The sequence below is a fragment of the Canis lupus genome, chromosome 12 (assembly GCF_048164855.1).
Source record: "Canis lupus baileyi chromosome 12, mCanLup2.hap1, whole genome shotgun sequence".
Lineage (NCBI taxonomy): Eukaryota > Metazoa > Chordata > Mammalia > Carnivora > Canidae > Canis > Canis lupus.
In genome coordinates this window covers 15641744-15666831 of record NC_132849.1, presented here as the reverse complement: position 1 = coordinate 15666831, position 25088 = coordinate 15641744, and the positions used below count along the sequence as shown (strand labels likewise).

The 25088-nt window shown below is 35.5% G+C and overlaps 1 protein-coding gene across 1 annotated transcript in view; it reads right to left on the bottom strand.

Annotated features, from left to right (window-relative positions):
- ALMS1 (ALMS1 centrosome and basal body associated protein) overlaps window positions 1-25088 on the bottom strand; it is a 215786-nt gene that overhangs the window by 30375 nt on the left and 160323 nt on the right. The window contains exon 18 of the mRNA XM_072769843.1: window positions 9939-11101. Within this exon, the coding sequence (XP_072625944.1) occupies window positions 9939-11101 (1163 nt within the window). The remainder of the gene's footprint in view (window positions 1-9938; window positions 11102-25088) is intronic.

The following is a 25088-nucleotide window of genomic DNA, read 5'->3' as shown; positions in this document are numbered from 1 at the left end:
AAATAAAAAGGAGAAAGTAGAAATTACGAAGCTGAAAAGTAAAATAACTGAAACAAAAAATTCACCAGAGCAGTTCAACAGCATTATTTGAACAGACAGATGAATCTGTGAACTTGAAGACAGCATAAATGAAATTATCCAGTCTAAGGGACAGAATGAAAACAGTAGTAGAAAAAGAAAAGTGAACAGGTGCCATCAAGCTTACCAACATATGCAGGGTGGGAGTGTCAAAAGGAGAAGAGACAGGAAGAGTCAGAAAGAATATCTGAAGAAATAATGGTTGGAAATTTCCCAAATTTGATAAAAAATATGAATCTAAAACTGAAGAAGTTCAATGAACTCCTAGTAGAACAAACTCCCCACCAAGACACATAATAAACTCTTAAAAGTCAAAGATAAAGAGAATCTTGAAGCAGTAAGAATGAAGAAACTTGTAATACAGAAGGACCATAATTTAACTGCCAGTTTCTCATAAGAAATGATGGAGGCCAACCGGCAATAGGATGACATTTAAAGTGATGTGAAAAACTGAAAAAAGAAATCTGTATCTGGCAAAACTATCTTTCAAGAATGAAGGTGAAATTAAGACATTCCCTGATTAAAAAAAAAAAAAAAAAAGACATTCCCTGATAAACAAAAGTTGAAAGAATTCATTACTGGAAGACTTGTCCTATAAGAACTGCTAAAAGTACTCCTTCAGGCTGAAATGAAAGAAAAAGAGGCAATACATGAAGCCATGTGAAACAATAAAACCATATGATGCTATATGAAGAAATAAAAGTGGTAAACACAAATATATAGATACATATAAAAGTCAGTAATATAGTATTTCTGGTTTATAACTCCCCTTTCTTTTCCGATGAGATTTCAAAGATAAATACGTAGGGGTGTCTGGGTTCATTAAGTGTCCAACTCTTGATTTTGGCTCAGGTCATGAGATTGAGCCCCATTTCGGGCTCCATGCTGGGAGTGGAGTCTGCCTGGTATTCTCTCTCTCCCTCCCTCTGCCCCCCTCCCACTCACATGCACAAATGCTAAAAAACAAACAAAAAAACACAAAATAACAAAAACAAACCACAAAACCAAAAAGCAATCTATGTTAATGGGTACAGGAAGTCTAAAGATATTATCTGTGACTATAACAATTAAAAGGATCAGAGGCAGGGGCACATGGGTGGCTCAGTTGGTTAAGTGTCTACCTTGGGCTCAGGTCATGATCCTGAGGTCCTGGGACTGAGCCCCACATCAGGCTCCCTGCTCAGTGGGGAGTCTTTTTCTCCTCTTTTTGCCCCTCCCCCTGCTTGTGCTCTCTCAAATAAATAAAATCTTAAGATAAATAAAAGGGTAAGAGGCAGAGTGATACAGAAGTAGGAGTTTTTGTATATTACTGAAACTTGGTATCATATGATATTAGGTTGTTATACATGTAAGATGTTAATTGTAATTCCCAAGGTAAGCACTAAGAAAATAACTAAAAAATATAAAGGAAAGGAAATGAGACAGGAATCAAAATGGTTCATTATAGGAAATCTGTTAAATACAAAGGAAGGCAGTAATAGAGGAACTGAAAAGGAAAAAATTTAAGTAGGACATTAACAAATGGCAAAATTGCCAGTCCTTTTCTATCAGTAATTACTTTAAATGTAAGTATATTAAACTCTCCAGTTAAAAGGTTGAGATGGCAAAATGGATTAAAAAAAACCATGATCCACCTACATGTTGTCTAAAAAAGACTTCATTCATTCACTCACTCATTCATTCATTCATTCACTCATTTTAAAAGCTAAGGCAAAGATTTTTAAAGATTTATTTGTTTTAGAAGGGAGGGGAGGGTCAGAGGGAGAGAGAGAATTCAAACTCTCCACTGAGTGCAGAGCCTGACACAGGGCTCGACCTCACATGATCCTGAGATCATGTGAGCCAAAATCAAGAGTTGCTCAGCCGACTGAGCCACTCAGGTGCCCCAACTAAGGCAAACGTAATAAGATCATACAGACACCTGCATTGAGGCTGTTTTCTTATACAGGTGACCCTTGAACAACACAGGATAAAAGGATGCTGACACCTGAAGGTAGCAAAAAATCATGTTATATAAGTGGATATTTCCCAGCTATATTGTTCACATCCATGCTGTTCAAGGCTCAGCTATAATTTAAAATGACACAAAGACATGTGGTGGGATTGATGCCTGAGCCCATTTCAATTAGATTCAGTATCATATTCTTACGAATAGGATTTGTATTGCTGCCAACTGAGTTCCTTTCATCAGAAGGGGTCAGATATATGTGTTATTCTGGTAATATCCTACAATTCCAAGCTATTACTTCTGGAACCTGTAGTCAGGACCTTTGGGTGAGAAAGAAATCCACACTCAGGAAAGGCTGACCCCCAATCCTGTCTTTATCACAAAGTCCATTTTGTCTTTATTACAAACCCATCCTGGCAAATGTCAGTATGTGACAGCCTGCATTGAGAATGTTATTGGTGCCATACCATTTTTACCAGATGTTATTAATGGAATGAAATCATTCGGCTCTGGCCCCCTCCATAGCACCCACCAGAGAAGGACAGGGTCCTCAATCAACAGGGTCCTCTTCCTTCAAGTGAAGATGTACCACCCAAACTGTCATCCCCTTGCTGTCCCACATTACCATTTCCATTTTGAAAAAGACTCACTTTGGATCCAAAGACATAGTGTTTGAAAGTAAAAGAATGGGAAAGATATCCCATGCAAATAATAGAAATGAGAAGAAAGCTTGAGTGGCTCTACTAATATCAGACAAAAAGAGACTTTGTGTTAAAACTCATTACAAGAGATAAAGGGGATTATTTATTGATAAGAGGGTCAACCCATGAAGAAGATATAACAATTATGAACATATACCTATAATAGAACTTCAAAATATATGAAGCAAAAATGAACAGAACTTGAATGGAGAAATAGTTCCTCATTAATAGCTGCAGACTTCAATATATCACTTTCAATATGATAGAATAACTAGATAAAAGGAAGGAAACAGAGGACTTGATAATGCTATAAATCAACTAGACCTAGTAGACATGCCAGAACGCTCCAAAAAAAAGCACAATCCTCTCAAGGGCATCTGAAAATTCTCCACGAGAATCACATGCTAGACTATAAAACAAGTCATAATAAATTTAAAAGGACCGAAATAAAACAAAGTTTATTCTTTGACCACAGTGGACTGAAACTAGAAATCAATAACAGAAAGAAATTTAGAAAATAAGCAAAAATGTGGTAATTCAAACAGTCAAACTATTAATGGTCAAAAAAGAAATTGCAAGGGAAATTAGAAAAAGCTTTGAGATGAATGAAAAAGAAAACAAAACATACCAAAACATTGGAATGCAGTGAAGGCAGAATTTAGGGGAAAAAAATTTATATCCGCAAAAGCAGTGCTCAGAGGAAATTCATAGTTGTAAACACCTATATATTAAAAAAAAAAAATAAATAAAACATATAATTTTTTCTTCCAAGTTTTTATTTAAATTCCGGTTAGTTAACATATAGTTTAATATTAGTTTCAGGTGTAGGATTTAGTGATTCATCACTTACACAGAATAATAATTTCAAATCAGTAATTGAACTTTAAACTGTAAAGAATTAGAAAAAAAAAAGGCAAACTAAACCCAAAGCAAGTGGAAGTAAATCATAAAGATTACAGTGTAGATAAATAAAATATTAACTAAAAAAAAAGAGAAGGATAAATTCTTATAAACATACCAACTATACAAACTGACTTAAAGAAGAAACAAAATCTGAGTAGACATACAACAAAGATTGAATCAGCAATAAATGTTCCCCCAAAGAAAACCACATGACTAGTGGCTTCACTGATGAATTCTACCAAACATTTAAAGAAAGTTTCAATCATTAACACCAATTCTTCTCAAACTCATCCATAAAACAGAAGATGAGAGACAGTGTCCTAACTCATTCTATTAAGTATTACCTGATAACAAAGGCAGACAAAGGTATCTCAAAAAAACTATAGAACAATATCCCTTAGAAATAGAGATGCAAAAGTCCTCTTCAAAATTTTAGCAAAATGAATCCAGTGGCATATGACAAGAATTATATATTAAGACAAAGGAATATTTAAGGATTTATCTTAGGAATGCAAGGTCGGTTCAATGTGACTATCAATATACACCATATTAACAGAATAAAAGGAAAAAAGAAAAGACTCAGGTGATCATCCCAGTAGATGCTGATGCATCTGGCGAAAACCACAATGCTTTTATGGTAAAATACTCATCAAAAAAGAAAAAAAGGAAACTTCTTTAACATGATAAAAGTCATATGAAAACCCAAAGCTAACATCATTCTCAAAGACGAAAGACTAAATGCTTTCCTTCTAAGATCATGAACAAGACAATGATGTCCACTTTTGCCACTTTTATTTGACACTAACATCTGGAAATTCTAGCCAGATCAATTAGGCAAGCAAAATAAATAAAAGGCACATAAGTTGAAAAGGAGGAATTAAGACTATCTCAAGCCATAGATGACATGATCTTAGACGTAGAAAATCCTAAAGAATCCACAAGAGGGGCAGATAGGTGGCTCAATGGTTTAGCGCTGCCTTCAGCCCAGGGCATGATCCTGGAGACCCAGGATCGAGTTCCATGTCGGGTTCCCTGCATGGAGCCTGCTTCTCCCTCTGCCTGTGTCTCTGCCTCTCTCTCTCTCTCTCTCTCTCTCTCTCTGTCTCTCTTGAATAAATAAATAAAATCTTAAAAAAAAAAAAAGAATCCACAAGAAAACTGTTAACAAATGAATTCAGCAAAGTCATAGAGTATAAAAACAACATGCAAAAATCAATTATGTATCTATACACTAGCAATAAATAATGCAAACATGAAATTAAGAAAACAATTATACTTAAAATCGCATCAAAAAGAAAAACTTACTAAAATTTATATGGAATTTCAAGGGACTCTGAATAGCCAAAATAGTCTTGAAAAAGAAAAAAAAGTTGGAGGTCCTACACTTTCTGATTTCAAAATTTATTATAAAAATACAATAAACAAAAAATAGTGTGGTATGGCATAAAGAAAGACATAGGACCAACAAAATAGAATAGAGAGTCCAGAAATAAACCCATCACACATATGGTCAAATGATTTTGGATAAGGATGCCAAGACCATTCAATGGGTGAAAGACTGTCTTTTTTTTCAACAAATGGTGCTGGGACATCTAGATATACACATGCAGAAGAATGAGTTGAAGTCTTACTTTACACCATGTACAAAAAATTACCTCAAAATGCATTAAAAATCTAAACAAGAGACCTAAAACCATAAAACTCTTAGAAGAAAACAGGAGAAAACCTTAATGACATTGTATTTGGCAATGATTTTCTGGATATGACACCAAAAGCAAAAATTGACAAATTGGATTATCCTAAATTAAAAATGCCTGTGCATCCAAAAACAATTATCAATGGAGTGAAAAGGCAACCCACAGAATAGAAATAAAATTGCAAATGAGGTTTAAGAGGTTAATATCCAGAATACATAAAGAAATCCTACAACTCAACAACAAACTTGATTAAAAAACAGGCAAAGGACCTGAAAAGATATTTGTCCAGAGATGATATACAAATAACTAATGAACACATAAAGATGTCAACATCACTAATCATTAGGGAACTGCAAATCAAAACACAATGACATACCACTTCACACCCATTAGGATGACTACTATAAAAAACAAAACAAGTGTTGGCAAAGATGTGGAGAAACCAGAACCCTTATGCACTGTTAGTGGGATTGTAAAATGGTGTCGCTGCTGGGAAAAATAGTATGGTAGCTCTTCAAATAATTAAAAACAGAATTATCATATGATTCAGCCATTCCACTTCTGGCAATATACCCCCCCCCCAACTGAAAACTGGCTCTTGAATAGATATTTGCACACCCATATCCACAGCAACATTATTCACAACAGTCAAAAGATGGAGTAACCAAGTGCCTACAGACAGATGAATGGATAAGCAAAATGTGCTATACACATACAATGGAACATCATTCATTCTTAAAAAAATAAAATCCTGTTACATGCTACAATATGGATGAAGCTTGAGGATGTTTTGCTAAATGAAATCAGCCTATTACCAAAGGACAAATAATGTCCGATTCTGCTTATATGAGGTACCTAGAGTAGTCAAACTCATAGAGATAGAAAGTAGAATGGTAGCTGCCAGGGTTGAGCATAAGGCAGAATGAGGAGTTGTTTGAATGGGTACAGAGCTTCAGTTCTGCAAGATGAAAGGAGTTCTGGAGATGGAGAATGGTGATGTTTGCACAATGATGTGAATGTACCTAGTACCACTAAGCTGCACACTTAAAAATGGATAAGATGATACATTTTGTAATATGTATTTTACCAAAATTAAGACTAAAAAAAGAGAACAAGAAAATCAGATAAAAAATTTAACCAAGAGAGTGAGAGACTCATACATTGAAAACTACAAAAAAATTGCTGGAAGAAATTAAAAATATAAATAAATTGAAATAGATACTGTATTCACAGATGAGAAGACTTAATATTAAGATGGCAATAAACTCCAAACCAATCTAGATTAATGCAATTAATATCAAAATCCCCATGACCTTGAAATGGAAAGAAAAGCTGATCCTAAAATTCACATGAAAATACAAGGAGGCGGGGCAGCCCGGGTGGCTCAGCAGTTTAGCGCCGCCTTCAGCCCAGGGCCTGATCCTGGAGACCCAGGATCAAGTCCCATGTCAGGCTCCATGCATGGAGCCTGCTTCTCCCTCTGCTTTTCTTTCTCTCTCTCTCTCTCTCTCTCTCTCTCTCTGTCTCTCATGAATAAATAAAATCTTAAAAAAAAAAAAAGAAAAAGAAAATACAAGGAGGCTGTATAGCCAAGTAGTCTTGAAAAAGAACAAAACTGGAAATTCACATTTCTCAATTTAAAAACTTACTACAAAGCTACAGTAATCAAAAGCAGTGCAGCAATGGAATAGAGATAAGTATATAGATCAAAGGAATACAATTGAGGGCCCAGAAATAAACCTTCATATCTATCATCAGCTGATTTTTGACAAGAGTGCCAAGACCATACAATGGGGAAAGAATAGTCTCTTTAACTACTGGTGCTAGACAACTGGCTATCTATGGGGAAAAGAATGATATTTGACCCATACCTCATTATCATACACAAAAATTAGCCCAAAAAAATCAAATATGCAACTGAAAGAGCCAACAAGTATAAAATACTTAAAAGAAAACACAGAGATAAGTCTTCAAGACTTTGAATTTGGCAATGGTTTCTTAGATATGACAACAAAAGCATAAGCAACAAAAGCAAAAATAAGACTTCATCAAAAGTAAACTGTTGTGCATCAAAGGACAGTAACAAGTGAGTGAAAAGATAACCCAGAGAGTGGGAGCAAATATTTGCAAATTATATATATAGAATATATAAAGAATTCTTGCAATACAAAAACAAAGAGATAAACAATTACCAGTGGGCAAAGACCTGAATAGACATTTCTCCAAAGAACATATACATATGGCCAACAAGTGCATGAGAAGATGCTTAATGTCATTAGTCATTAGGAAAGGGAAAGGCAAATCAAACCCACAATCAAAATGACAATTAGTATGAGATATCACTTCACAACTATTAGTATGGCAAAAAAAAAAAAAAAAAACCCACAAAACAAGGTAAATAAAAAGTGCTGGCAAATGTGGAGAAATCGGAACCCTCAGACATTGCTCTTGGGAGCAGAAAATGGTATATCCTCTCTGGAAAAGAGTTTGGTAATTACCCAATAAACTAAACACAGAATTACGATATGACCTAGTATTTCCATTCCTGAGTATATAACCCAAAAGAACTGTACATAGCTGTTTAAATAGAAACTTATATACAAATGTTCATTACTGCTTTATACAGCGGCCAAAAGATGGAAACCTAAATGTCCATGAACAGATGAATGGATAAAAAAAATGTAGTATATACACACAATGAAATATCATTCAGAAAAAAAACAATAAATTACTGATACATGATAGGACGTGTATGAATCTCAAAAATATGTTCAAGTGATAGAAGTCTGACATATGGGGCATCTGGGTGGCTCAGTGGTTGAGTGTCTGCCCTTGGCTCAGGTCGTGATCCTGGGCTCCTTGGATTGAATCCCACATCAGGCTCCCCACAGGGAGCCTGCTTCTCCCTCTGCCTATGTCTCTGCCTCTTTGTCTCTCATGAATAAATAAATAGAATCTTAAAAAAAAAAAAGGTCATCTATTGTATGATTCCATTTATATGAAATACACAGAATAGGCAACAGAGGGTGACTGCTGGAGTGATGAAAAAGTACACAAACCAGATAGTGGTGATGATATAAAACACTGTGAGTACACTCAGTGCCATGGAATCGTACACTTTAAAATGGTTAAAATTGTAAACTTTATGTAAAGTGTGTTTCACCACACACACAAAAACCCTCTACCAAGATCTTTTGTCCTTATCTTCCCTATAGAACAAAAAGCCTTCATCTGTTTCATCCTCAATTCTTCACCTACCTTAAAAAGAGTCATACCGTACTATTTCTACATGTAATCACTATCATTTAATACCTACCAAAACCTCAATTATGAGAAATATTTATGGCAAACTGCCTGAAGGTCTTGTGCCTCCTTTCCTCTACACAAGTGTTCTCTAAGTTTTTTTTAATCATGCAGTTCTATTTTTTAATCATGCAGTTCTATTGATAAAGTATTTCTAAGCACAAATTAAAGTAGATATTTATTTATAAGTTAAAAAATGATGACTATACTACTTATAAAACATGCACAGAAATATAATTTTTTAAAAAAATATAAATTTTAAAAGGTTGAGAAAAATAAAAACAAGTCTAGTATTTTTCTTTCAATATCTTTCTATACTCAATGATCCCATTTCTCAAGCATCCCTCTTTGGAGAGCACTCCTCTAGATACCCTCAATTTTATTCTTGGGTTAAAGTAATAGTCCGTACTTGCTGACCCCCTGAAATCTGGCTTTACCGAACTCCCTAACCTAAGGTCCTATTAACCTTATGGGTGTTGTTACTGAATCTCTTTTAAGGATGCTGTTGGTGTGTGTTACATACACTGTGGTACCTTCTTTACGAGGACAGATGAGAGAAATTTCTCTTAGGTCTTAGTATCAGAAATACCTATAATGCTTTTGAAAATTTAGTGTGTTTTTATATTACAGACTTGTGTAATTGATCACAAAATTTTAGCATCACCAACTGCTAGAAAACTGCGAAATTCATGACTCACTTCTAGCAACTGTATCCACAGGTATATTGATCTCCCCTCTGGCTTCACCTTGTCTTCTTATCAATCACAATCCTTCATTTATTTATTTTTAAAGATCATGTTGTAGCTCATCCCTCCCTGGATTTAGTTTAATTTTCTGTCATTCTAATTCTTCATTTACTCAAAAAAATCATTATTGTATTACTTATATATGTGTGTGTGTGTATCTGTGTATTTTTTTTAAACACCTAAAAGTTTCTTGAAAGACAGGGAGGAACGAATAAACCATAAAGCCCCAAACAAAAAAAGCCAGGCACTATTGTTCAGAATGGAGGTCATCCTAAAATGGAAGCTCCCCTGTGCCAGGGGTATACTTTGCAGATTCTGAAGCATTTAGCGGCAAAGCCCTTCATTCAATTACCATTCAAAGGGTAATTCATAACTGAGTGTTGAAAAGAATGACAACTCACAATAGCACTGTACTACACTTTCTCACTCTTTTCCAGCTGGTAAGAAATGTGATAGTGAGGAAAGGGCAATTGGCTTTTTTTTTTCAACTGTGTGCAAAGCTTAACTAAAAAGTCCATGAAAAAGGCAGTCACATTGCCAGATGGAATTTGTAGCCATGTACCTGGATGTGTTTCCTTCTGGTGTGCTCAGAAGTCATTTGGGGATGATTCATATTCAATGCTTTCTTGTTCTTCTTGCTCCGCCTCTCAAGGTATCTCCTCTGATGGTCAGTGATGCTGCTGTATAACTTAATTTGCCTGGGTGACAGACAAACTCTCTCATGGCCAAAAGCTTGGATCAGTCGGGCAGTGTCAATGGTGGAGATGGAGCTACTCCTCTCCTGCAAGGTCACCTCTCTATCTGTTTGGGTCAATATATCTGATTCCACAGGAGAAGTGGTGGTGGAAAGGAGGTTGGTGGCAGTATCTGTGAGCAGCTCACTCTCCTCTGAGGGTCTAGAATCTGAAGAAGTGTTGTTTCTGTAGTGAAAATCTGGCTGTTTTCTCAGGATATACTTATCAAACTTAATCTGTTCAATTTTAATCTGATTGGATTTTCCAGCTTGATGAGTAGAAAGCATCTTACTTTTTTTAAGCTCTCCTGCGTTTTTATGAAATTTCTCTAGGCTTTTATACCGCTTCTTTTTCTGAAGCTTGCTTTTCTGCTGTTGCTGTCTACCACTCCATTCCTTAACATCTCTTTCTCCTCTGCTATCATCTTGTGTGCTTTCAGAGGTCCGGAGAGAATATGTGATGGGATTCTGAAGAAGTTTAGCCAAACGATCCAGTCGATCCACCAAGGAAAGTTCTTTCCTATCACCAAACTGGGGAGGCCTCTGTTGCCTCTGTCGCTCCTGATACCTGTTCCAGAGTTCATTCAAACTCACTGTGTGCTGAGCTGTTGGCTCTGGGGTGACCTTATGATCCCTTTTTTGATCATTAAGTTGTTTGTCACTCTTTGGATTATCTCTAGCCCGACTTTTAGCAGTATGCATCACATCGTTTTCCAAGTTTACATTGATACTGAGGCTCTCTATTCTGGTATAATCTGTCTTTGTCTTTTCCACATTTTGACGAGGGGAAGGAAGACTGGTGTGTTCTCTCTGTTTGTCTGGATGATGCTGAAAGAAATCCTTCAGAGAATGCCTCATGAAAACACTCCTCCCTAAGGATTCATGGCAAAAATCTTGATCACTTGGTAGGTGCACAGGATGATGAAAGTAAAACTTGGCTGACCTGAAGACAGAATGGGTAGTATTTTCAAATTCTGAATGACATCTGGACTCTGAAAAGGAGAAAAAAAAGATTTTGAAAGACTTTCAAAATATTTGCGTTCCCTTTAGAAATGGTATTCACACTTAATTCTCGAGATAAAGATACCTAAGGAAAGGGCAGTTTTATGTAAGGTTTCAGAAAATGCCCTGCCTGCACAAAGGATTCTAGCTAGCCATGTGCCTATGGGCCAGATTGGCACAATAAAACTTCAAGGGACTAAGGGTAAAAAGACTTGGATTCTAGGTTAGGTTCTGCCAGAGGCTGGCTGTTTGACCTTAGGAAGGCACTTTAGTTCTCTGGATTATAACAGCAACTGCTATGTATTCACTGTCTGCTACATGTGGAGTGTTATAATAAATGCTATATCTCTTTTTTCCTTTTAATTCAATCTTGTTGATAAAACTAAGAGATAGGTATTGTTAATCTTATTTTCAGTTAAGAAACCTGAGACTTCATTTTCATCATTAGTAATTAAACAGGTAGGATTTAAATAACATTCTAATATGTCTTAGAGGCTTTTAAAATTCCTTTCTCTGATCCATCTTCACATTTTTCCAATTTTTCTTATTGTGGTAAAATACATCTAACATAAAATTTACCATCTTCAGTTTTTGAAAGTCATTATTCTATATCAAGACAGGTATTTTTAGATGTAAGAACATCTTTCAATTATAAACCCTGACTGTACACACTAATATACACATCTGTGGAGTAGAAACAAAGACATAAATGTGCAACAAAGTAACACTTTTGACTATGGGATCCTTTTTGCCCACACTACAGATTACTGGCAATCAGAATGTTCATTAAATACTGAGAACCCCTAAGACAATTTGCCTAGACTACAGTAAGATACATGGATCTGCTTTTATATCTAAAATATAAAAAGACTCTCAAACCTCCCAAAAAACCAAAATCCAGGACCAAATGGCTTCACAGGTAAATCCTACTAAACATTTGAAGAATCAATACAAAATCTTCTCAAAGTCCTCCAAAAACTATAAGAGGAGGGAACATTTCCAAACTCATTTTATGAGGCCAGCATTGCCCTGACCTCAGACAAGGACACTACAAGAAAAGAAAATTACAAGCCAATATCCTTAACATAGGAGCAAAAATCCTCAACAAAATATTAGCAAACCAAATTCAACAATATATAAAAAGGATTATACATCATGATCAAGCGGGATTTATTCTAGGGATTTAAGGATGGTTCAACATCCACAAATCAATGTGATACATCAAATTAACCAAATGAAGGATAAAAACCATAAATTATCTCAACAGATGCAGGAAACGTATTTGAGAAAATTCAACAACCATTCATCACAAAAACTCTCAATAAAATATAAAGGAATGTACCTCAATATAATGCAGGTCATATATGACAAGACCATTGCTGACATCACACTCAATGGTAAAAACCTAAAGCTTTTCCTTCAAGATCAGGAACAAGACAAGGATGCCTATTGTTGCCACTTTTATTCAATATACTACTGGAAGTGCTGGCCAGAGTAATTACGCAAGAAAAAAGGGGAAAAAGGCATCCATTCCTATCCTCTTCTGATCTGTTCTTCAAATAATAATCTTTAAAAATGTAAATTGACCTATCATTTTCTATTTAACAACTTTCTCTTACTCTTATTCCAATCATGCTGGCCTTTCCCCTCGTTTCATTAAGTAGCATAAGGATGGGAAAGCATTAGGCAAAAAATTGAATGTAAACATTCAGTTTGGGTGACTATACAATTTACAAAGTAAAGGCAGTAGGTAAAATAAGGTAGGAAAGGTTACTTGGAACCAACTGAACAGGAAGCCTAGAAATGTATCCACCCATATATGGTTAACTGATCTTCAACAAGAGTGCTCAGAATACCCAGAGGGAAAAGAACAGGCTCTTGAACAAATGATGTTAGAAAACTAGATATCCACATGCAAAAGAATAAAATAGACTCTCACTTTACACAAAATCAACTCACAATGGATTATAGACTTAAATGTAAGGCCTGAAACTATAAAACTCCTAGAAGAAAATAAAGGGGAAAAAGCTGTATGACACTGATCTTGGGAATGATTTCATGGATATGATCCCAAAAACACAGGCAACAAAAACAAGTGGGACTACCTCAAATTAAAAAGCTTCTATACAGCAAAGGAAACAACAAAGTGAAAAGGCAATGTATGGAATGAGAGAAAATATGTGCATACTATATATCTGATAAGAGGTTAATGCCCAGAATATATAAAGAATTCATATAACTTAAGAGTAAAGAACTTGAACAGACATAAAAATGGCCAATAGGTAGATCCAGGAAGAAAGAATGAATGGTAGGTGGATATTTGGGGACACATTACATGGGGCTTGGAACACTAGGCTAAGGACTTTAAATTTACTTACTACTGGAAATTAAGAGTCACCATACCATATTGAGCAGAGGAGTTACATGATTATGGCTGTATTTCTGGAAGGATACTACAGCAATTGGATAAAAGAAAATTTCAAAGGGCTAGCTACAATATATTAAAAAATAAAGCAAAAGTATGGGGTGTCTGGGTGGTTCAGTTGGTTAAGTGATCAACTTTTTATTTCAGCTCAGGTAGTGATCTAAGGTTGTAAGGTCCAGCCCAGCAGTGGGCTTGTAGTCAGCATAGACTCGGCTTGAGATTCTCCCTCTCCATTTGTCCCTCCCCCCAGCTCACGTTCATACTCTTACTCTCTCTCTCAAGTAATAAATAAATCTTTAAGAAAAAAGCAAAAGTAAAAGAATGAGGAAACAGATAACATGACTGTAAAATATATTTGTTTTCCAACATCAGTATTTTTAATCAACACAGTCCCATTGACTTGGGACTGAAGTAAACTATATAGTAAAGAGTAGAAAATAAGCAAGTTGAGTGCATGGAGTATAACGGGCTCAATGAACAATGAAAGTAGATAATCCTATCACATGGCAGTTATTTTTTTTTCTTTTGGTCAAGCTCCACGCCACGCTTAAACTCATGTGATTCACAACCCTGCGATCAAGACCCGAGCTGAGATCAAGAGTCAGATGCTTAACTGACTGAAACACCCAGGCATCCCTCATAGCACTTCTTTAAGAGTAAAAATAATAAAAAAAAAAAAAAAAAAAAAAGGGTAAAGGTCAAATCATTATCTACTTCTGATAATGTGTTAGTTTAATACATTACTGGCAACTGTGATCCCTTTTCTCAATATCAGAGGATTTACAAAATTCTCTCCAAATATATCAAAGTATATTAAAAATGATTTACTACTTTTTAAAAATTAAAGTTAAACATATTCATTGTAAAATATTGAAATGATGCAGAGAATTTAAGGTGAAAAAGGGCTCTCAGGCCTACTTTCCACTGGCCGGTTCTGTATATCCATTTAGATAAAATGCTGCCAAGTAATACACAATATTCCCACCATTTGCTTCAACGTGGATGGAACTGGAGGGCATTATGCTGAGTGAAATAAGTCAATCGGAGAAGGACAAACATTATATGCTCTCATTCATTTGGGGAATATAAATAATAGTGAAAGGGAATAGAAGGGAAGGGAGAAGAAATGTGTAGGAAATATCAGAAAGGGAGACAGAACATAAAGACTCCTAACTCTGGAAAATGAACTAGGGGTGGTGGAAGGGGAGGAGGGCAGGGGGTGGGGGAGAATGGGTGACGGGCACTGAGGGGGGCACTTGATGGGATGAGCACTGGGCGTTATTCTGTATGTTGGCAAATTGAACACCAATAAGAAATAAATTTATTAAAAAAAGTAATACACAATATCTGTTCAATGAAAAAAATATTTTATGTATATGCAAGTATTTTATATTAACTGATTTGACATACCATAATTTAACTAGATATTTAGGTTGTTTCCAATTGTTTATTCCCCTGAAAAATGCTGCAGTGAGTATCCTCGTGTATGTGTGTGTGATTTTGTATGTTTGATACAACTTTATGTGTAGAACTCCTGCAAGTGGAAATGCTGGGGAAAGGAAACATTTATTTCAGTTTTAGTAAGTGTTGAGAGTTTAGATAAAGTGGTCCTATATAATATTTCTGCCTCAGCATCCATTTTCTGTGGGCAATGGCCTTCACGGGCTTTAAACTAATGCTAGTCCCTCCCTTGAATGCTAGTCCCTCCCTTGTTGTTTGTAGAGAACAAACCTGTAGGGTCATAAGTAAATTTAGTTCCTTCTATGATTTCCCAAAAGTTCTTGTGATAAAGTTTCCCCCACCTTCCAGGTCCTTTCCCATGTGCATGCCTCCTTAGGGTAAAAACCCTGCCCAGCTTATTAAAATACCGTTATTTCTGATTTTGAATTGACCAGTCCAACCTTAGTCTGGGAACCCCAAACTACTCCACCTGTAGACTCCAATAAAGGCATCGCATATCCCAGGTCCTACCATTCTCACTGCCTGCATCTTGCCTTGACCTTCCTGTGTGGCCCCTCAAAGCATGCCATGTACCTCCTCTAGGACTCGTGAGTAATAAACTTCTCTATTTCAATTTCCATGTGCTCTTTTGTTGAGCCACTGGACATCCCAGAGCTCTACTTAACAAATGTTAATTTAATAAAGTCACAACGGTTAAATATTGCCAAACTGCCCTCCTCCTCAAAAAATTTGCCATAAATTTGCACTTCTAAGAGTAGTATTATGAAAATGTCTATACATTTCCCCATACGCCAACAGGACTCTTTATCAGCATCAAATTTATTCATCTGTGCTATTCTAAAGGGCTTTTAAAAATCTGTCATTTAGTGTATTTCTTCAATTATTAAAAAGGCTAATAAGTATTATTTCATATCTTTAATGGCTATTTGTATTTATTTTACCATAAAATTCCTTCTCGTGTTCTTTATTTTTTTTTTATTTTTTATTTATTTATTTATTTATTTATTTTTATTTTTTTTTCATGTTCTTTATTTTTATTTAGACTATCTTTGACTTAAAAAAATTCTTTGTATATTAAGAAAACTAGCCCCCTTTTCTCAATATCACACTTGATGTTAGCCAAAAGGCCGAGAAGTGATCCCTTTTCTCAATATCAGTCTAAAATTGTTTTCCTACTTTCCATTTATAAATTGATTTTGCATATGATATTTTTCTACCATGCAGAAACTTAAATTTAAAAATGTAGACCAATTTATCAAATCTTTGCCTTTATGACTTTTAGATTTTGTCACCTCACCTTATTAAGTAATAATAATCCATACCTTCATCTAGAATTTTTATGATCTCATGCTCTCTTTTATACACTTAAATCTCTGATATATATGAATTTTGGTAAGAGGAGTAAGGTAGGGCTACAACTTAAGTCTGTACCTCCACATCCTCAAATACTAAGCATCTCTGAATTATTTATTATTATTATTTATTATTTTTTATTATTTGTTGAATTATCCATCTATTCCAAACTGATGTGAAATGGCACAGAGTAGATGATTCTCATTGTATTTATTTATTTCCATTGAAAAATTGAAATGCTCCAACAGCATCCTTTTAAACTATTATGATTGTATAGTTCATTTTAATATCTTGTATGGCTAAATCCTACACCATTTCCAACATCTTTTTCAGACTCATTCTGGTAAAGAAGAATTTTATTTTGTAAAAAATAAAAAAATAAAATAAAATAAAAATAAATTCCAATCCTACCAAAAAGCTGCAAAAACAGTATAATGAACTTGCATATATTTCTCTTAGATTCATCAATTGCTAATTCACAACCATAAATATATAAATATACATTTATATATTATTAATATTTTAATATTTTATCTGAACCACCAGGGAATAAGTTGTAAACATCATGTCTTTTCACCCTGGGATACTATAATATGTATACCCGGGAAAGAGGTATTCTCTGGGACGTCTAGGTGGCTCAGTGGTTGGGCGTTTGCCTTCAGCTCAGAGTGTGATCCTGGGATGCCTGGATTGAGCCCTGCATCATGCAAGGAGCCTACTTCTCTCTCTGCCTATGTCTCTACCTCTCTCTCTCTCTCTGTGTCTCTCATGAATAAATAAAACTTAAAAATAAGAAAGGTATTCTTACTCTATAACATGGTATAATTATCAAACACATTTAACACTAATATATTAATGTGAAGTTTATGTTCAAATTTCAGAAATTTGCCCCAAACTGTCCTTTATAGTCATTCTTCCCCTGGGCTAGAGTCCAATCTAGGATGACTACATTTAGCTGCCATGTCTTTTTTAGTATTCTTTAATCTAGAATAGTTCTTTAGCTTTTGTCCTTCATGACACCTACATTTTTGAAAAAGACAGGCCAGTTATTTGTAGAATGTCCTTCAATTTGAGTTTCTGTTGAGTTTCACTGTGATTAAAGTTATGCATTTTGAACAATTCTATAGGAGTAATAGATATAAATAAACTGTATAAATAAACTTTTCCCCCATACATTTCACTCACTAGTTTTATCATTCACTGATGATTCCTGCTTAAATCTGTTATTACTATAAGGGTTATAGTATGGAGATTTTCTAACTATAAAGAGGAGCCTCCCCTTTTCTTACCTAATCAGTGAATCTTATCTGTCTTAATATCAGTATAGATACATGAGTTTTTTTTTTAAGTAAACCTTTTGATTTAGAATAGACTTAGAAAAACTGAAGATAGTACAAATATTTTCCTATATTTCATACCCAGTTTTTTTATATTATTAACACCTTACGTCAATATAGTACATTTATTACATTTAAGGAACCAATAAAGATGCATTATTATTATTTTTAAGGATTTTATTTATTTATTCATAGAGACAGAGAGAGAGAGAGAGAGAGAGAGAGAGGCAGAGACACAGGCAGAGGGAGAAGCAGGCACCATACAGAGAGCCCGATGTGGGACTTGATCTGGGGTCCCCAGGATCACGCCCTGGGCTGCGGGCGGCGCTAAACCGCTGTGCCACCAGGGCTGCCCAAGATGCATTATTATTAACCAAAGTCTACACTCTGATTTCCTTAGTTTATACCTAATATTCTTTTTCTGTTACAGAATCCCATCTAGGAATACTGCATTACATTTAGTTATCGTATCTCCTTAGGTTATTCTGGTCTGTGAGACTACCTCAGATTTTCCTTGTTTCTCATGATCCTGACAGATTTGAGAAGTACTGATCAGATACTTTGTAGAATGTTGTTTATTTGGGTTTTTGACGTTTTTTTTCAAGACTAAACTCGTGTTATGGGTTTTAGGGAGGAAGACTTTAAAGTGCCATTTTCATTGCAAATTAAGGGTACACACTATCAGCATGACTTATCATGTTGACTTTGGTGTTGACATTGACTACCTGGCTGAGGTCATGTTTGTCAGGGTTCTTCACTATAAACTTACTCTCTTTTCCCTTCCTATGCTAAACTTTTTGGAATGAAGTTTTTATGAGCAATCCATTCTTAAAGAGTAAGGAATTATGCTCTGGCGCTTAAGGGTGAGAGTGTCTACACTCTCCAAACATACTCATACATCTGGAATTCTGCACAGAAGAACTATTTGCTCCCATTTATTTATTTATTCATTCAATCATTTATTTATATCAATATGGACTCATGGATATTCAAACTTTGGTTATAATTCAATACCACTATATTTCTCAAATTGCTGCAACTTTGGTCACTGGGAGCTGTTTTATTTATTTCTTGTGTCCCATTGACATACTTCCATCACTGTAAGGATTTCTCCTCACTTTCCATACTATAAGATGCTACAGGCTCATCTTTTATATTTCCTGCTCCAATCATAGAGTTAGTTGTTTTTCCAAGGAGTCCTGAACATGTCTTTGTGGGTCTCATTTCTGCATTTCATTTTTATTTTATTCTTTATGCTTTTTTACTCATGGTCCCTATGAGTTTTGTATTTGGGGGAATATTTTGAGGTCTTAGTTGAAATTTCATTAGAGAGATGTGCATCTGCTTCAGTCTGGCGTATGAGTTGGCACTACAAAGCTAGGGCCATTTTAAATAAAATTCTAGGCTGAAGTATATTCAGATACACATGTAGTTCTTTTTTTTTTTAAATTTATTTATATATGATAGTCACAGAGAGAGAGAGAGAGAGAGAGAGAGAGAGAGAGAGAGAGGCAGAGACATAGGCAGATGGAGAAGCAGGCTCCATGCACCGGGAGCCCGACGTGGGATTCGATCCCGGGTCTCCAGGATCGCGCCCTGGGCCAAAGGCAGGCACCAAACCGCTGCGCCACCCAGAGATCCCACACATGTAGTTCAATGCACCAATAAACTGTACCAATGCAAAATTCACAACTATAAACCTGTATGAGAGTTGATATGCAGTTACAAATTTCAGGATTTTGCCACTGTCTTCTTTCCCTGAACTCATTACCAAGATGGAGACAGATAAGTTTCCTTGCTTTACTCTTTTGCACAGATGTGTTTATTTCTTAATTATTCTTTTACTTAGATTGCAGCCTACTGGAAACTCAGGCAGGACTTTTTCACTATGGGTGTGCCCTAAGTTCTTATTTTGCTCCCAACTTCATGTAGAATTAGCCCCCCACCCCCACCCCCAGATCTACAGAATTCAGCTGAAACCCTTAGGGTGACAGTCTGCTTTAATGCTTAATTATCTCTAGGGGGGGTTCCTGTTTTCATTCTATCTTTGGGATCTTAAGATGCTTAACTGTCATGTCAACCCTGTTAAGTGTTAGAAGATAGTTTTGAGGGGATCCCTGGGTGGCGCAGCGGTTTGGCGCCTGCCTTTGGCCCAGGGCGTGATCCTGGACACCCGGGATCGAATCCCACGTCGGGCTCCCGGTGCATGGAGCCTGCTTCTCCCTCTGCCTGTGTCTCTGCCTCTCTCTCTCTCTCTCTGTGTGACTATCATAAAATAAAGTAAAAATTAAAAAAAAATTCTTTAAAAAAAGAAGATAGTTTTGATATTTTTATCTAGCATTCTAGTTATTTTCAAAGGAGCTTTTCAGGATAGCTAATCCACCATCTTGCCAGGAATAGATATATAGAAAACAAAAAGTAAAATGGCAGATGTAAATCCAACTATTTCAATAATAACAAATGTGAATGGATTAAACAATTCAATAAAAAGGCAGAAATTGTTACAGGTTTTTAAACAAAAACATAATCCAACTATAAGCTATCACAAGAGACATATTTTAGATATAAAGATACAAACAGATTGAAAATGTATGGATGGAAAACATATCATACAAACAGCAACCATGAAAAAGCTGAAATGGCTATACTAGTATCAGAATATCAGAAAAATATTTTAAAAATATTTTAAAAGATATTTTAAAATAAAAATTTTATTAGAGATAAAGGGGGATATTTCATAATAAAATAGATCATCCATGAGGAAATGTAAGGATTATAAACATATCTACCTGATAACTGGGCGCTGAAATACAGGAAGTAAAAACTGATAGAAAGGAGAAAGATAATTCAACAAAAAAAGTTGGAGACCACAATGCTCCATTTTTCATACTCCATTTTCAATAATGGACAAAACAACTAGACAGAAGAGTAACAAGGAATAGAAGACTGGAACAACCCTATAAACCAATTAGATCTAATACTCACCCATAGACCATTCTATCTAACAACAGCAAAATGCACATTCCTCTAAAATGCCTATGGAATATTGCCAGGACAGACCACTTGCTAGGCCATAAAACAAACCTCAATAAATTTAAAAGGATAGGAATAATACAAAGTATGTTCTCCAACCGTAAGAGAATGGAATTTGAAATCAATAGGAGAAAAAGATTTGGGAACAAAACTTTCCAAAATAACCTCTGGGTTAAAGAAGAAGAAAATATAGGAAAAATCAGAAAATCCTTTAAATAAATGACAATGGACTTAAGAGATTACAGCTAAATCTTTTTTCTTTTTTTTAAGATTTATTAATTTGTTTACAGAGAGGACACATGCATGCACGGGGGTGAGTGTGGGTGTAACAGACTAAGTACAACCTGCAGGGCTCAATCCCATGACCCCTAGATCATTGATCTGAGAAGAAACCAAGAGTCAGACACTTAATTGACTGAGCCACCCAGGCACCCCAGATACAGCTAAATCTTTTTTTTTTTAATATTTATTTGTTCATGAGAGACACACACAGAGAGAAGCAAGCTCTATGCAGGGAGCCTGATGTGGGACTCAATCCCAGGACTCCAGGATCATGCCCTTGGGCGGAAGGCAGGCGCTCAACCACTGAGCCACCCAGGTGTCCCAGATACAGCTAAATCTTAAGAGGAAATTTATGGTTGTAAAATGCCTATAACAAGAAAGCAGAAAGATCTCAAGTAAAAAAAACTCTAAGCTTCTACCTTAAGCATTAGAAAAAAAGCAAACTAAAACTAAAGCAAATGGAAGGAAATAATAAAAATCAGAGTGGAAACTAATGAAATAGAGAATAAAAAAAGGAAAAAAAAATGAAACCAAATTGAAATTACTGTAGTAATTTTCTTACCTACAAAGGAAAGTCCAGGCACAGACAGTTTCACCCTTGAATTCTACCAAACATTTAAAGAATTAAAACTAATTTTTCACAAGTTTTTCCAAAACATAAAGGGAACATTTCCCAATTCATTTTATGAGTCCAGTGTTACCATTATAATAAAACCCAACAAAGACATCACAAGAAAACTATAGACTGATATCTCTCATGAATTTGAACACAAAAAGCCTCAACAAAACACCAGCAAACTAAAATCTAGCAACATATAAAAAATATTATACACTTTTGTCAAGTGAGATTTATCCCACAAATACAAGGTTGGTTCAATATCCAGAAATCAATCAAAAGAATAAAACACAAAACTCACTTGATCATCTCAAAAGACACAGAAAAAACATTTAGCAAAATCCAACCCTCTCCGCCCTGATCTCTTTCTTGATAAAAATACTCAACAAACGAAGAACAGAGGGGAACTTTCTCAATTTGATAAAGGCATCTATGAAAAACCCACAGCTAAAACCATACTCATGTTTAAAGACAGAATGTCTGTTCCCTATACAGGAACATACTAGAATGTCCACTCTTGCCACTGCTATTCAACATGGTACTGGAGGTGCTAGCCAAGGTAATCTAAAAAAAAAAAAAAAAAAAAAAAAGAAAGGCATGCAGACTGCAGAGGAAGAAGTAAAACTACATTTGCAGGTGACAAGATCTTATATCTAGAAAGCCCTAAAGAATACATAAAACATTTATTTATTTATTAAGATTTTATTTATTTATTCATGAGAGACACAGAGAGAGAAAGAGAGAGAGAGAGAGGGAGGGAGAGAGACAGACAGACACAGGCAGAGGTTCTCCCATGCAGGGAGCTTGACATGGGACTTGATATTGGGTCTTCAGGATCACGCCCTGGGCTGAAGGTGGCGCTAAACCGCTGAGCTACCTAGGCTTCCCCTACATAAAACATTTATATGTGAACTATTAAAATGAGTTCACCATGGTTGCAGGATAAAAGGTAAATATTTATAAGTCAATTATATTGTTATACACCTGCAGTTAACAAAAAAACAAATTAAGAAAACCATTCCATTCACAACAGCATCAAACAAAATTACTTAGGAAGAAACTTAACAAAAGGAGTACAAAAAACTTCTATTCTGAAAACTATGAAACATTATGGAAAGAAATTAAGGATCTATATAAATGGAAAACATCCATGTTTATGGATTGGAAGACTTAACATTGTTTAAAAGGCAACAATTCCCAAAATGATCACAGATTCAATACAATCCCTACCAGAATCCTAGTTGATACCCCTGTAGAAACTGCCAAGCTGCTTCCAAAATTCTTACAGAATTTTAAAGGAACAAAATAGCCAACATAATTCTGAAAAATAAGACAATGTTGGAAGACTCATACTTCCTAATTTCAAATCTTACTACAAAGCTTTTTATCAAGACTGTGTGGCACTGACATAGGGATAGACATATAGATCAATGGAACAGAATTGAGAGCCCAGAAATAAATCATTCATCTATTGTCAACTGATATTTGTAAGGGTGCCAAGCCCATTTAATGAAGAAAGAATTCTTTTTAATAAATGGTGCTGAAACAACTGGATAACCACATGGGAAAGAATTAAATTAGACCCTTACCCTGCACCATATACAAAAATTAACTCAAAATGGATCAAAGACCTAAAAGTAAAACTAAAACTGTAAAGCTTTTAGAAGAAAACACAGGGATAAATCTTCATGACCCTGGATTCGGCAAAAGATGTTAGGCATGACACCAAGAACATGAGCAACAAAAGAAAAAAAAAGAGATAGACTTCATTAAAATTAAAAACTTTTCCACTTTAAAGGATATCATTAAGAAAGTGAAAAGACAACCCACACGTTTGAAAATCAACTTTGACAGAAAAATGTATCTTTTTATACAAATAACACTTAGAACTCAATAAAAAGAGAAATAACACAAATTAAAATCTGAATAGGTTCTGAATAGATATTTCTCAAAGGAAGATGTATAACTGACCAATAAGCAAAAGATGTTCAACATCATTAGTCATGAAGGAAATACAAATCAACAGCAAAATGATATACCAGTTGATACCCACTAGAATAGGTACAATCAAAAAGTCAGGGGGCCCCTGGGTGGCACAGTTGGGTAAGCATTCAACTCTTGGTTTCAGCTCAGGTCTCGATCTCAGGGACATGGGATGAGGTCTTGAGTCTGGCTCCACACTCAGCATGAGATTCTCTCTCCCTATCCCTCTGCCCCCCCTCCCCATGTGCTCAGGTGCTCTCTCTCTCTCTCAAATAAATTAATAATTTTTTTCTTAAAAGTAAAAAGAAATTTTTTAGAAGTCAGATAATAAGAAATGTTATCAAGGTTGTTGAGAAACTAGAATTCTCATACACTGCTAGTGGGAAATGTGAAATAATGCAGCACCTTGGCAAACAGTCTGAGAGTTCTTTAAATGATGAAATTTAAAGTTATCACATAACCCAGCAATTCAACTCCTAGGTATATACAAATGAAAACATATGTCTACATAAAAACTTGTATATGAATATTTATATAGAAGCATTATTCATAATAGCCAAAAGGTAAAAACCACCCAAATGTCCATTAATGGGCAAATGGATAGACAAAATGTAGCATATACATACAATGGAATATTATTCAGCCATTAAAATGAATAAAGTATTGATACACGTTAAATCTTATATGAACCTGAAAACATCATGCTGAGTTAATAGAAGTCAGTCACAAAAGTCCACATTTTAGGGGATCCCTGGGTAGCGCAGCGGTTTAGCGCCTGCCTTTGGCCCAGGGCGCGGTCCTGGAGACCCGGGATCGAATCCACGTTGGGCTCCCGGTGCATGGAGTCTGCTTCTCCCTCTGCCTGTGTCTCTGCCTCTATCTCTCTCTCTGTGTGACTATCATAAATAAATAAAAATTTTTTTAAAAAGTCCACATTTTATATGATTCCATGTAATTAATTATTTAAGGTCCAGAAAGAGAAATGTATAGAGACAAAGTAGGTCAGTGGGGATTAATGAGGGGGTAGAAAGGTGATAGCTAAGGTTACAGGGTTTGTACTTGAGGTGATGAAAACATTCTAAAATCAAAAGTGTTGATGGTTGTATATACCTATGAATAGGGTAAAAACCACTGAATTGTACACTTGAAATAAGTGAATTGTATAGTATGTGCACTATATATCAGTAAAGCTCTTTAAGAATGTTCTATAGGCATTACAAAAGTTTTTAAATTTTTCTTAAATTTTTATTTATTTATGATAGTCACACAGAGAGAGAGAGAGAGGCAGAGACACAGGCAGAGGGAGAAGCAGGCTCCATGCACCAGGAGCCCGACGTGGGATTCGATCCCGGGTCTCCAGGATCACGCCCTGGGCCAAAGGCAGGCGCCAAACCGCTGCGCCACCCAGGGATCCCCCTCAAAAGTTTTATTTAAAGATTTTTTTGGGATGCCTGAGTGGCTCAGAGGTTGAGCATCTGCCTTTCGCT